General features: G+C 36.6%; 1 protein-coding gene across 1 annotated transcript in view; it reads left to right on the forward strand.

Annotated features, from left to right (window-relative positions):
- exoc2 (exocyst complex component 2) overlaps positions 1-14,956 on the forward strand; it is a 62,693-nt gene that overhangs the window by 19,394 nt on the left and 28,343 nt on the right. Inside the window, exons 5-10 of the mRNA XM_015391860.1 lie at positions 1,267-1,380; positions 3,733-3,857; positions 10,202-10,282; positions 11,057-11,202; positions 12,919-13,000; positions 13,115-13,217. Coding sequence (XP_015247346.1) covers positions 1,267-1,380; positions 3,733-3,857; positions 10,202-10,282; positions 11,057-11,202; positions 12,919-13,000; positions 13,115-13,217 — 651 coding nt within the window. The remainder of the gene's footprint in view (positions 1-1,266; positions 1,381-3,732; positions 3,858-10,201; positions 10,283-11,056; positions 11,203-12,918; positions 13,001-13,114; positions 13,218-14,956) is intronic.

Below are 14,956 nucleotides of genomic sequence, written 5' to 3' on the forward strand. Positions count from 1 at the left end.
TTAAGAAACGTTTTTCAATCGGTGAGGGCAATGGTTAAAAAATTAGACATTTTTCCCTTAATCCTGTCATTTTGTAAGTGAATCTGATTGCTTAGAAATGTAATAACTCACAAAAAAAAAAAAAAACATCTGTGTTTTTCATTTTTCTAAATACATGCCATGTTCTTTGCTGGGCCTTGTTCTGGGGTTAAAAACACTTGCTTTGTTGCATAAAAGAGAATATTCTTGCCATCTGTTCTTTTTCTGTTTGATTCAGAATCGCCTCAGTCTGAAAAAATCTGCACCAACTTTTATGGTCAGCGGTTGTTATATTTACCTATCAAGTCTAAGCCAAGTTTACATAAATATGTTTCTGTGTGGTATAGTTTCATAGAGGGAGAATCAAGAATAATTGGCTCGGACTTCAGACACAACCAGACATCTGTTGTGCTGTTATGTACGTAGCAAAAAAAATTGCAGTATATTAGGTCAATCTTTCTGGAAAATAAAACCCATTTAAATTATGTGAAATTTTATGTTTTGAATCCAAATATAAAAACACTGTTGCAGGTGTCTAAATGCAGGTTTATTGGAGATTCTGTATTATTGAAGAGTTTTTTTCTTAATGTAAATTTCAATGAAAAACAGTGTCTAATGGGATTTTTATCCAGTCGGATATATAAAAACACCAATAACTTCAGTTTATTGATCAGCAGCATCATATGTGAAAAAAGCCAACTCCTCTTTCTACTTTTATTTCATTTTTAAGCACATCTAAAAGTCTTAATTGAACTGAAAATCAGCTGTAAAGACTGAAAAGAGAAGAGCAGGAATCCTGGTGTTCTCATCCACGGGAGGAAACCTTTGGTTTCTTATGCATTTGTGCGCAAACACCACCGTGGTTGTAGATGGTTTTCCTCTTCACATAATTAAACGCTAAACTCTAATGTGAGACGTTTCCCTCTTTAGATATGTGTGTGCAACTGCTGGGTGGGTGGTGATGCTGGGGATGTTGGTTTGTGTAGCCCACAGGTCATTAGTAGAGATCAAGCTTCCCTAATGAGTACTGGGTCCTCCAGGGGCATCCAGGCGTCACACACTGCACTTCCCACGCCAGGCTCTCCCAGCCTCATGCTTCCTGGCTACACGCTGCCCCCTGCTGGAAAATCAACTCACATTATAAAGATGATCCTCTAACTTTACAATGAACGGATTTGCAGTTCACTTGTTTTATTTATTTCACGCAATTTTATATTGAATTTATTGTCTTAATGCATTTTCTTGCAGGGGCAAAGCTGCACAGAAAGACTTGGAGCAGATATTTCCAGGAATGAGTGGAGACTTCACCAGTGAGAACTTCTCTGCCTCGTGGTACCTGATTGAGAATCATTCAGGCTCCAGGTAGGTTCATTGCTGTGTCTGTTAAAGCAGCCATCACAAATAGAATGACTCATCATCCGCTTAAAATATGAAGTTTACTTGGTGTCTTTTTTTAATTACACAGAAGTAAAAACTAAGTTTTAGCTTGTATTGGTTACACAGGGCAAATAGTAAAAAAAATCTAAGTGCAAAAGGCCATAAGTAATAAAAATACACAACATTGTAGTAAAAGGAAAATATGAAACCATCTCCCACTTTTTACTCTAGGATGTTGTTTCTATACACAGCTTAAGTTATAATTAATAAAAACGTTATATTACTGCACTGTCGATAAAATTACTGATAATTTTACTAAAGATTCCTCAAACTGCTGAATCCACATTTTGAGGTAAATAAAGAAGAACATTTTGGACATAAGAGGGCAGCATGATGCTCCACCGTTCCCCCCTCCACATTGCATATCTTTCTTGTTAGTTGGTTTGACTTGTCAGCTTTATATACGAACCATTTCTAAATACAATGTTTGTACAGACTTTCCTATTTATTCATAGTAGTATTGAATAATTTCCTCATAGTAAATGAAAGTAATTGTGTTTCTTAAGAAGCTTTTTTATTTTTGTTTGGTATCCTATTAAATCTTATTTCATAATTGCCAGGATTTAACTATGAATCCAAAACAACTAAGTACAGCTAACTTAAATAATGTTTTATAATTTATTTATGAAGAGCTTTAAAAACCAAAGTTCTTTTAGAGGTATTTATGAATTGAAAGAAAGACAAAAATAATACAAAAGTGAATGAATTGGAATAAATAAAAAAACTGAAATTTCTTATCTTAATGGTTCATTCTGAATCCAGTCAGAAAATGTAACTGCTGATATAATTAAATTGATTTAATAGGATTTAATGCAGTGTTATAAAATAGTTTTTTTAAAGTAAGAATATATTATCCGATTGATCTTGTTTGATCTCGTTCATTTACTGCTTCGCTCTAAATCTTATTGAAAAGGCCCTCTGTATTTTGGTTCTGATGCACAATTCACAATTTTATTTCTTAACAATTTTCTGATTTTTGATTTCAAAATGAAGAATCCGTATGGTATACCGCTGGGAATAATTCCTATGTAAACACGCACTGAAGGATAAAGCAATCATGTGAGGAATTTGAATGTAGACCAGTGATTCCCAACAGGGGATACTCTTACCCCTAGTGGTCTGTGTGTGAAATGCAAGGGGTACATAAAAATATTTTATTTCTCAAGTAAAAAAATAAAAAAAGGGCTGGAATCTGTTCTATTTTGAGGACCCAACTTAAAAAATAAAATAAGCTTTTTTCAACCAAAAAGTAAGTTATTCTTATATGTGTGAGTTCCCCTTCAGCTTTGATTCAAAACCAAGCAGAGGAACAGACTGGATGTAGAGAACAGCCTGAGATCAGCTGTTTTTACAACTCTGATCGGAGCAAGCTAAGGTGTCATGACTGGTGAAAACAAAGTAAAACGAAACAAAGTAAAAAAAAAAAAAAAAATTGAGTCAATCTGACCATAAATTTATAGTATAAGTTTCCAATTCCTCAAGTTTATATGTGATTACAGGGGAGCTCCTGTTTTATAAAGGCAGATTAATAGTATGATTTTATTTAGCATTTACTTTGATTCCTTACTAGCTTCTGGGCAACATATTTATGTTGTTTTTAATTGGAGTTAGAAAGAATAACATGCCAAAGAATTAAATGTTTAAGTTAAAAAGAGTAAATAAAATACATCTTATTTATAATTAGTTATTGTAGATTCCACTTTTGGAGAATCATCAATACTTTTGACTGAGAGGGGTGCTCTTGGTAGGAAAAAACTCTCAAAGTGTTACACAAGTCAAAAAAGGTTGGGAACCACTGTTGTAGACAACAAAAACCTTTTTTACATTGTGTTTTACAAATTCCTTAAAGTTCATCCCAACATTGTCAGCTGGTTGTTCCGAGATCAGAGCGCTGTGTAGACAAGGTAGACTGTTGACCCTACAGATTGTCGGGGCAGAGGAGAGTTATTTTGGACTCTCCTGGCTTCCTCTCCCCCCCCTGCTTAGCCTTCCAGTAACCCAGACCCCGAGGATCCAGCATGGCCAGGGGCCTCTGTTTGGACCTCAATGGATGACTGTTTCTTCCTGCAGAGGAAACCTCACTCAAGACACTGACACAGAGACACACGTAGTCACCGTCGCTCAAACTATTTGGCCAGACAATGTGTGAAAGACATGCAAACATAAATAAACAACAATCTAATTTAAGTTGTTTTATGTTTTTTTTTTCTGTTCATATTCGGTAGGTTATTGGTCATTTGTTAATTTAAAGTTCTTTTGTTGATGTCTTTCTTGCAGTTTTGAGCAGCTAAAGGTTGCAGCCAATAATCTGAAGAAGCATGCTTCTAAGAAAAATGAGGGGAGTATGGCATCTGTAAAAGGAGGCCTCAGCACGTTCTTTGAGGCTCAGGATGCTCTGGCAGGTAAAAAATATGTTTTTCCAAACATGCACAAACTTTAGGTCATGTGCTTCATGTCTGATCTCAGAAATAAGGTCCTGGTTCGAGGGAAATGTGTGAGTTTTGGCAGTTATAATAACCCCCCCCCTACCTCTCGCACACTCACCCACCAAACACACACATCTGTGTTTTAGCGGCGGTTGATTAAAGAGGTTCATTTGGACGGTGTGTGAAAACCCTCTTCTCTTTGCTACAGTTAGAACAGCCAACCACAACACAGTTAAATCACCTCCATCAAAATGAGATCAGCTCTCACCTGTCACACACGGCCTCGGTCGACTCTGACAAGTGGTTAGAAAAGCAAGCACACTCGCTGACCTTCAGATGCCAAAAAAGATTTCAAGGTGGCAGAGTCCGATCGCTGTCGCTCTGCCAGGTACCTCGAATCAATTGTTCATTTCATCATTCATGCCTTTGTCTGTTTACGCTCTGCTCCCGCAGCAGCCACTCAGTTACTTCCCTTTACTATTTATATGTACACTTTTCTGCCTCCATCTTTATTATTATTGCTTTCCGTGTGTTTGTGCTCCGGTCGGAGGAGAGGCAATGTTTTCATTGTTAGTGGCTGAATCTAAATAAACGGAGCAGCCCAACACAATGCGAACCAGAGTATTAGGACTGATAGAGCTGATAATGGAGCCAATATGACCAATGGGAACAATGCAGAGTCATTCTCACGTTCAGACTGAGCGTGCCTACTGTGTGCCCACTGACCCAATGGGAAGTGTATGGTCTGGAGGGGTTGTAGGAAGCAGTGCACCGTGTATGTACTAAACTGACCTCTGGCCCAAATGGAATTAAACCCATGGTTGATAGAATATATAGATTCAGGCATTTTTTTGTCTATGCATTTATGGTTGAAATGGGAAAGATGTGTTTGAAAAAGTATGTTCAAAAGCTTGGAGAGTCACCTTTAACTCTCACTGTTTATTTTGTATATGACTTGTATCATTATGGGTATAATTCTGCACACTTTTTCTTTGCTACACTCTTCCATGACTGCGAGCCGGCATGGGCCAACCTCTTCTGTCATCCAGATGGCTTTATGTCTGACTTATGAATACTTTGGCTTACAGACACTCCAAGAGTGCAACGTGCACAGATGCAACAAGCTCAAATCATCAGAATGTCAGCATTTTCTCAGCATTTCTTTTCTCTGCTGGGGGTTTTATAAAGTATGGCCAACATTAGATGCATAGGTATCTAAAGTTTTTCTTTCCTTTAACTACCGTACCCCAAATAAGTTACTCTTGTTAATTTTTTTTAATGACTAGTCTTAAATCATTAACTTTATGTCATCAACTTTAACCTTTAACTTAACTGATATCTTTAAAACCTACGATTGAGATGTTGCTTTTTTTATTAAATTTTTTTAAATCGGCGGTCTAACTTTAAATGAGCTAACTGACCTGCTTTCATAGAAAATGTCAGTAAAAAGTCCAGCAAGTGCTTTAACTAGCAGCACTGATTAGATTGGTAAACTGCTCCCATTAAAAGACCATCTTCAGTCCTCTCTTAGTTCCAATGGTGCCTTTTTTTCCACAACCATAGCTGTGTTTCCATTGCAAATGTGCCAAAACTTTGCCAATATTCTGTCAATGTTGAATATTTTCATAGTTTTGCAGTTTTCATAAAATAAGAAATGTAATTAAAACTACATTTGGAAAAAGTGATTATCCTCCTACTACTGCCTGTCAGCTTCTTCATCTTTTTTTTTTTTTTTTTTTTTTTACATTAACATCTAGTTATTAATTATCTGACTCATCTCATTCCAGAAAAGTGTTTTCCATTGCAGCCTTAAAAAAAAAATAAAAAAAAAATTTTTTTTCAAAAGCCTCATGCATGCAAGAAAACGTTTTATTAGAAAATATCAATAGAAACACAGCCGGCAAAGGTTTCTGGTTGTTCTCATTTAAAAAATGCCTGTCTCTTAATTATTGACTCACTTTAAGATGAGTTACTCTGAAAGTAGTTGAATGAAACCATTGTTGGGAACGTTCTCAAGAAATTTTAGGGTTAAGGGATATTTTTTCCCAGTGGTCAAATAAAACAAAAATAACAAAACCACAAAAATAAAAGTTAAAACTTCATTTGTTTTAAATACAGACCTTTCAACTTACATCTAATGACTGTTTCCAGACACTAGTACTATAATATAAATTGCAATTAAATAGGTAAATTTGTGAATTTTTTTGAAAACCTCAGAGTTATATTTGACTTCCCTCTCATCTGTAGAGGACTTTTGTGCATTCTCAATAATGAAGTATACTTTGCATTCACAAGAAAAACAATAAATTTTTGTTTCCTCTGATACAAACAATTAAAAGTTGCAAGTTTGTAGTGCTAAATTATATCTTGAAGCATTATATTCTGATGTGATATAGATTTTGCATGTATTTTTTCTGAACTTCTCTGCATCCTCAGCAAATTTGCTGTAACTTTTTAAATGATTTTTTTTAATTATTATTCATGGAGTCAGAGCAGCAGGACCGAGTAAAGAAACATTATCTTAAATCTGAAACAGGAGTTAGTACCCCCTATTCTCCAATGTTATGTTACTTTCACTATTGATTTTAAACAAGTTTTTTTTTCTTCTTTTCACCCCATAAAAATAAACATTCTTATATTTGGACCAGCCGCATGACTTGAAAGCTAATTTTCAAACCTTCTAGAGCCCATGTCTTCTAGCTTTGACTCATTACTGCCCTGCAGCATCTTTCTCAAGCCAGAATTTGGCTCTAAGTCTTGAAAAATGATGCAGTGGTTCAGAGCGGGTTGCTGGTTAGAGGATATATTCTTTACACTGCGTACAGTTTGCCAAACCAACATACCAGCCGGCACGCACCCTCTGATCTTGCCAGTTAAAGCCAGCCCTGCAGAAGTTCTGCTTAACACAGCTGTCTGAACTACTGTGAATCCCTTCTTTGTGTCTCGGAAGAGTTTGGCACTTGTCGGTTGTTCTGAGTCAGTCCAGATGAAGCTCACCTGAGATGCAGCTGTTGGGGTTTTAAGGAAATTTGCACCTCAAAATTTGCTGTGTTGAAAGTTGCTGCTGAGCCTCCAGACACTCTCAGTCACCATCATGACATTCTCGTCTACCGTCTTGTTTACATTCAGCTCACACGCTTGCATGTGAGAGTTTTATTGATGACTTTAATTGAAGGGCTGGGGCTATTTATAATGCAGCGTGCAAGGTGGAAAGAAGGAAGGAATGCCAAACAAGGGCAAAGAAATGAGATGGATGGAAAACGGGTTAGAGCAAACTGCACTCTGAGGTTTACTTCTTCTGAACACTTTTCTTGTGCTCACTTAATGGATTCTAGTTATTTGAAATTTAGCTCACTATAAGAATTCCAAAATATTATTAGTCAAATCAGGTGTTTTGTAATAAAGACTTTTACATTTACATTACGTTTGGGATCTGGGTGCAAATAACTTTTTTGTATGGATGTAGTTTATATTTCTTTCAGCAGCACATCATCAGGCCACAGAAAACATAGTATTTTCTGTCAAAAAAGGATTTATTTGTATGTATAAAACACGGAAAGCTTCAAATATCTATTTTGGGAAAATACTGTTGTACCAGAAACAAACTGAAAGGCAAAAAGAACAAACAAACAAATTAATTTATTTCAGACAATCTTGTAAAATGGCAGCACATACAGACAATATCAACAATTTCACATCTGTGTTTGAAATTTTACATACCCTGCCATCAAAGAACACAATGATGGACACCAGTAGTTCAAATAACATAAAACTTGGAAAAAATTAAAAATAAATAAATAAATAAAAAAAACTGATAATTTTGTAAAAATAAAACATTGATTTTGGAATTTATTTTTTTTTAAAGAATAATTCCAAAAACAAACAGTCCCAGACCAATTTAAGTACCTTGCTCAAGAACATACCTATCAACAGGTGCAGAAGTCTGTCTGAACATTTCCTGAACATTACAGAAAACACTTGATTTCTGTGATTGCCTCAAAGTGTTGCTAGACAAAATCTTATTTCTTTATTTCTTATGTTTATTTACGCTCTTATTGAGACAATAGGGGAAAGTAAGAATGCAAACAATAAAGGTTTTGAGGGTTTGCAAACGTTCATTATTAATTATTGTCATCACAGTGATTGATAATTCATGTTGGGCTAAAACAGATTAACAATTAATTGAAACACTATCAATGCCCACCACAAGTTTTTAGTAAAAAAAATGGTAATAAGATGTAAAAGATTTTAAACATTATAAAATCTTACCGTCCCCTGGCAATGGTTTAAGGAGATAAAGTAATAGAATATGTGGCTATCAGCTAAGGAATTTAAGACCATATTTGATCATCTCTAGATTAAAATACAAAGTTTAAACAAGCCTGAAATACTGTCCTTTAAAACAGAATCATATTTTGTGGAAATGGTAAAAAATGGGATCCATTAACCTTCTGACCAGCATTTAGAAACTGGCCTGTTTTGTTTTAATCATCTTAGTCACATACTGAAAAATCTGGTTTGTTTGTTTTTTTTCTATTCAAAACATCTAAAATCAACTATTTTAGTTTATTATTTAGGAAATCTTTATTTTGGGGAAGAAAAAAAAAAAAAACTCGGATAAACAGAAAAAAATTTACAACCAAATGTTGCATGTCTCATTTCCCAGGCATATAATTTTTAAGCAATCCCGTCTTTCATTTTCTAAATTTAGTTTCGCATGTTGGACATGATCGATTTTTTTTTTTACATTAGGGGAATTATCTCATGTGAACATCTTCTAGCTGCTGAAAAACCTTTTCATCTTGGAGCCAGACTGACAAGCAAAGCCAATTCTTCTAAGACACACTGACTGTGGCTGATTGAATGAGTGACAGCCTGCGAGGGAGGAGCGAGTTATTTCTGCAAAAAATGATGAAATTTGAGGTTTTTCATTGTTGTGTGAAAAGGAAGTCTCCCAGTGATGCAGGAAACGGAACAGCTACCCTGCTCCAAAAATGAAAGATTCCCAGGGCCTTTTCCCTGCGTCTCCAGCCTCTTTAGGAGTCAAAACATCTCCAGCTTTAGAAACCAGGGACACTGTATTTTTATTTTCGTGCTTTTTTTCCCCTCTATGAACGGTTCCAGGAAGTGAAGCGGGAGCTGCGACTCTTCCCCAGGACCTGCCTTCATGTTTTCTCCGGATTCAGACCTGATGTTTAGCTTAGCTGTAACGTCATTAGGCCTCTCAGTATGAGAGGACAGGCAGCTGGCAGTGGGGCAAAGGGCAGTCTGGAGACATGAAGCAGACCTGCAGTGTGTGTGTCATCCTTTGTTTTTGGCCCCATCATTCCACATACACACACACACACACCGTCTCTCTGCTTATTTCTGTCTTAACCTGCGTTTGGTCACATTTAGTGCTGGTTTCTAGTGACGTCTTCGCTGATTATTCGCCGGTGTATTTGAACAGTTTGTCTCAGTAATATTTCAGTCTGCCCCGATGCTTCCATCTGTCTGATTAGAGCCATATTTGTTTACGGAAAACTCCCCCTTTGTCCTTGTTTATAAAACTAATCTAAAAGACATTTTTAAGGCTTCAGAATAAATGTTTCATGGTGGTTATTATTTCCACAGATTGAGGTCTTGTGCATGTTGGTGCTGCTATGCAAGAAATTGTCTTTTAAAGCCTCTCCACTTCTTCTCCACTCTGTCAATAAACCCACCCTCAGCTCTCAGCACCCAGCTGCCCACTACTGAACACCATTTATTTATTCACTGGGGTAGCCCCACCACCCTCTCGCCCTCTTTTTTCCCCCTCATTTCCACTTTTTCGAAATTCCCTCTCCGCCATGAAGCTCTGTATGATCAGTGATGGCTACAAGCCATCAAAGAGTTCCTGCCCCCCTCTCACTCTCCTCTCTGCTTCTGTCATTTTTGGCATAAAAATATGTTATTTTAAAAACAAATGAGGCATTTTAAATTCATATTAACCCCCCCTCCTGGTTAAAGGGCTTCAAATGTCCCAAAACCACCAAACTGTCCTGTTAATAGCTGTATTTGGGCGGCTCCATCCAGGCCAGGGCACTGTGGGAACTGCCACTGCTGGGTTCAACAGCAGCATGTATGATCCGAGAACCACTGAGGTTATCTCACATCTACCACTGAGGCAGAGCCTGTTTGTTGTTTTACTTTCAGTTCCTGAAGCTATAAATGTTAAAATCTTTGGATATTTGTCCCACTGCAGTTTAAAGAGCTCAATCATTTCTTTTTAGATTCCCTTGCTTTGATTGCACTTTTTAATTTCCTATCCTTTGTCATCATTGTAACCCATTCTCTTCTAGCGATCCACCAGAGGCTGGAATCGGATGGCACAGAGAAGGTGGAGGGATCCATGACCCGCCGACTGGAAAACATCCTAAATCGTAAGAAGAATTTTTAATTCAGCATAAAAAATCAGGCTGTGCATTAATAAAATAGGAGTCAGAAAAAGTGAAATCTGGACATCGGTGTGTCCTCTCATCTCTCATCAGACCCTGTGTCCCAGCCTTGTAGGTCATACATGTTAATGGGGCCACTCTAATGTGAGGTCAATAAGTTGGCTCTTTTCCCTAAGTGAAGAGTAAATAAACCTCTTAGCCGGACGTATCTTTCATCCCTACCAACCCGGACGTAAAGGCTCACGGCGCAATAGGCCTACAGCTCTGTTCACCCCCCATGCATCAAAAACATAGCACCAGTCAGCCAATCACAAAACAACCTTGTTAAACGTCTGCTCCTTAATAAGTGAGGTTGGTGAGTGAGAGATGTTCAATTTACTAGTTGCTCACCCTCATGCTGCTTTTCCTGCGGCAAATTTGTTGTGGGTGGGGGGTTTTGTTTTGATTAGAAGATCTTTGTTTTTTTCTATCTGACGGCCGAGCAGAGCCCACCCACGAAGCTCCATCGTTCTTTCTAACTCCCACCAAGTAGGCTAAGAGATAGTTGTCACTTTCTTTGGAGCAGTTTAGTTCCTGCTCCTATTGCTCCTTTTTAGTGTCTAATAACATCCCGAGCCAGAGGAAAACCAGAAACCGGGACTATGAGGGAAATGTGGTGTTTAACATTTATTTATCCAACATCCCAGTTTCTCATTTTCTCCCACCTCCTTCGCTCTCACTCATAACTTTCTCTCACTCCGTTTTTTTTTTTTTTCACAGGAGCGAGCGATACAGCAGATACTCTCTTCCAGGAGGTCCTGGGTCGGAAGGACAAGGCTGACTCCACACGCAATGCGCTCAACGTGCTGCAACGGTTCAAGTTTCTCTTCAACCTGCCGCTCAACATAGAACGTAACATTCAGAAGGTACTTCACAGGAACATGAGGAATCCCAGCATGTAAACAGAAAGTGCTGAATGCAAAATTAAAGCCACCTGTTTTTTTCTGAAACACCAACCTGTTGAAGTTGCAAGTTCTCAAGAAACCTTTAATGCAGACTTTTTATTTCTCTTTATAACAAAATGTAGTTGTTAAAAAGATAAGCCCTTATTTAGAAAATGCTCCTCTCCATGATGCTTCTATTCATCTTAGTATTTCTTTGTAATGGTCTTTTTTGCAAATGTTTTGTGTTGGATCCTGTTTCCTGTTAGACATTTGATTCAGATGAAGATGGTTGTTTGTATTTTTCTTTTAAAAGCCACAATTAGAACAGCGATGTCTGCATACGTTATATGAAAAAGAACATTTAAAAAACACTGGGCTTCTGGTAGATCAGGACAGCTTTCAGAAGGGGTTGGAACATTTGGTGCTTAAACAGAAAGGTTGCAGATTATCGGACTCTAGTGAGGAGCTAAAAGGAGCCCATCCTTTATTTGAGGCCTTGTGTGTCCTGCAGTGTTTTAATATTCACTGGGTTGTGCTCCTCATGTCTGATGTTAGGAACCACTAATGTCTGATAAAATCAGGCAACACTCAGTTCAGTTATGGAACAGATTAATCCAGGAAAATGTTATATAGTTTTGCAGCTCAGAGAGATGTTACGAATCAGTTAACCCCTCCCTTCAACGCAGGTTATGATGGAGCCATGCAGAGCTTTGTGATTAGAGAAAAAACAGTAGGAACCGGAAGCCACCTGCCTGATGCTGGAATGCATTATAAAATATTTTTATGTAAAAAAAAGTCAGACATAAACAAAATGTGTCAGACTGAAGCTGAAGATATGGACCAGATCCTGGTTTTTAAGTTCTGTGTGCATCAGATTTATGTTTTTTTTTTTGTAACTTTTTTTTCTGACAGGAGTAAAATGTTCACATCAAATCAATAATTATTTAAAAAAATGAAAAAAAAAATTATATATTTGATATATTTTTTGAAAACCAAAGGTTGGTTTATTTATTTCCCCACACTTACTGGTTTTACTCTTAAAAATAAAGTTAAAATGTCACCATAACTAGAAAGAAACCTTCACCTTCTGAAAACATTGTATTATTTTAAAAGATTTATCTAAATTTAAATTTAAATTTTGCATCAGTATGGAGTTAAAATTTCTAGGGTCACGACAACTTTAAATGGAGTCTGACAGCATTTGTTTTTTAAACAAAAAGTAAAAAATAAAGTCAACCTAAAAAAGGTAATTTTGAAATGTTTATACAATTAACAAGTAACCAAGCATACTTCATTAAATCATTAAATGTACCTGCAGGTTGTTTGTCTGGCTGCAATGATTTTAAACAGCAGATAAAAATCCAGTTTGTTCTTCTGAAATCCGTCATTCAGAAAAAGAAGTCGCCTATATACATTTCTCTTCCATGATTTTAAAGTTTTACCTCTGATTTTATTTTAGTCCATATTTAGAAAAAAGCTCAAGCTAATAAGATGCAGATTGAAACTGTTTTCCATGCAGTTTGGCTTTGCTGCGGCTCCATCTGTCCTCAGTTTGCCTTGTGTATTTGTTTTGAGGTCCAGATTGGGTGACTTTCAGCCAGAGGGGGGAGTTAGAGAGGCTTTAATACACAGTTGGTGTCATGATTGATGGGTTATTAAAAAAAGGCTGCATTATTAACTGTTTGTTTGACTTTCTAGGGGGATTATGATGTGGTGATCAATGACTATGAGAAAGCCAAATCTCTTTTTGGGAATACTGAAGTTGCAGTTTTCAAAAAAGGTATATTTTGTTACACATTTGGGATTTTTTATTTTTTTTTACCTGAACCAATACATTATGCTAATACCGGTAAAATCAATTATGTTAAAAAGGTGTTTTTGTTTTGATCTCCAGTTTATGCAGAGGTTGAGACAAGAATCGAAGCTTTAAGAAACCTCCTGTTGGAAAAACTGCTGCAGACACCGTCGACTCTTCATGACCAGAAGAGATACATCAGGTCTCTCCATGGTTCTGTAATCCTCCGTGGTTGTTCTGCATCATCTGTCTTTCTCTTTGTCTGTCCAACCTTTGATTTCTTTTACACAAAGACTTTGCCCTTGTGCTTTGAACAGTCATCATTTTGCGTTCAACCCCAAAATATCCAATACAAAGTCATGATAAATCTTTTATATTTTGTTCTTGCTCTCATTTTGGTTACTTTTATGTGTGTTTATCTTTGTTTACAAAAACTTCAACCTCCTTCCATGGCCATTTTTCTTGTTCCTTTTCTTTTTTTTTTTTTGCCTCTCACTTTCCTCTGTTCATGAATCTTCTCATCTTTCTTTTACATGGCCCACTTGTTTTGGCTTCTATTTTTCTTCCCTCCTCCGCCTTTCTTTTCCTCCTTTTTCCCCCTCCATCTCTCCGTCCCTTCATACTTGCGGTCTGTGCCGATTTATTATTGTTAGTACCAACCTGTCAGGATCACAGAGACCAGCTCCCGACCACATGGTAACATCTTTCATCCCGGTGCATTAGGCACAGCTCCTAACGCCCACTCAGCTCCTGTTTACCATTCGTGTGGAGGGTGGGAGCTGGTTGCATTTCTTCGTGTAGGTCTCGCTCAAACTTTTGAAAAGATGCCACTTAGTTAGAAACAAAAGAGCAGCTGGTTTACTGGATGACGGCAGAAGAAACCAAGCCAAAATCTCAACTGACATCCCAGAGGACGCTGAAGGGGTGTCCGGGAAATAAAAACTCTTTGGAGATGAATTAGGATAGTCAGGATGGACTGGAGTTCAAATCATCAAAGAATGCTCTTAATACTTGATTTCTGGCTGAATACACACACAAACACACACACACACACACACATATATATATATATATATATATATATATATATATATATAGCTCTGATGCTCTCTACCATGCCAGCCTACTTTTCTTTTTTTTTAAATAATGCAAATATAACTGTGTTATAATTTTGTTGGCTGGACCAATGAAAAGTGAAATTACTGGCTACTCTCAACCTTGAGGTATTCATTCTGTTTATTTGGAAGCATCTGGAAACAGAAAGTATGTCCTCTAACATCTTTAAGTTTAAAAAATAAAAAAAAATTGGTCTATGAAATATAAAAAGTAGCTCTGCGATGGACGGGTGATCTGTCCACAGTGAACCCTGCCTAGACAGCTGGAGATAAGCACCAGCACCCCCCACGATCCCGCTTGGGATAAGCGTGATGGAAAATGGATGGATAATATAAAACTTATGTATATTTATTTTTGGTAGTTTGATACATTTATTGTATTTATTATTTTCTTCTGATAAATCTTTATTTTACATCATTTATTAAAGGATTTAACACGTTTTTACTCACATAATTTTTAATTTATACATTAGTTATACATTAGTAAAATGTAGATTTTCACCAGAGCCTACAGTAGATGTCAATATAATAAAGGTAGTTTTTTTCCTGACTTGTGTCAACATGCTTTATTTTCTTGCAGGATGTTTTTGCTTGAATTATTATTATTTTTTTTTATTATTATTTAAGGTTTTTAGTTTCTGATGTTTTGTTTATGAAAGAATGATCATTTTCAAGCATAGACTGATTCTCTATATCTTTGATAATTTCTCTGTAAAATAAACTTTATTTTTGTCCAAATGTACATTTTTTATTTAAAATGTCTTTACATTTAAAACAAAGTAAAACTGAAATTAATTTCATTGTTTATGTGCCTTAACTTGTCAAG

Source organism: Cyprinodon variegatus, unplaced genomic scaffold (assembly GCF_000732505.1).
Source record: "Cyprinodon variegatus isolate N-32 unplaced genomic scaffold, C_variegatus-1.0 Scaffold562, whole genome shotgun sequence".
Taxonomy (NCBI): domain Eukaryota; kingdom Metazoa; phylum Chordata; class Actinopteri; order Cyprinodontiformes; family Cyprinodontidae; genus Cyprinodon; species Cyprinodon variegatus.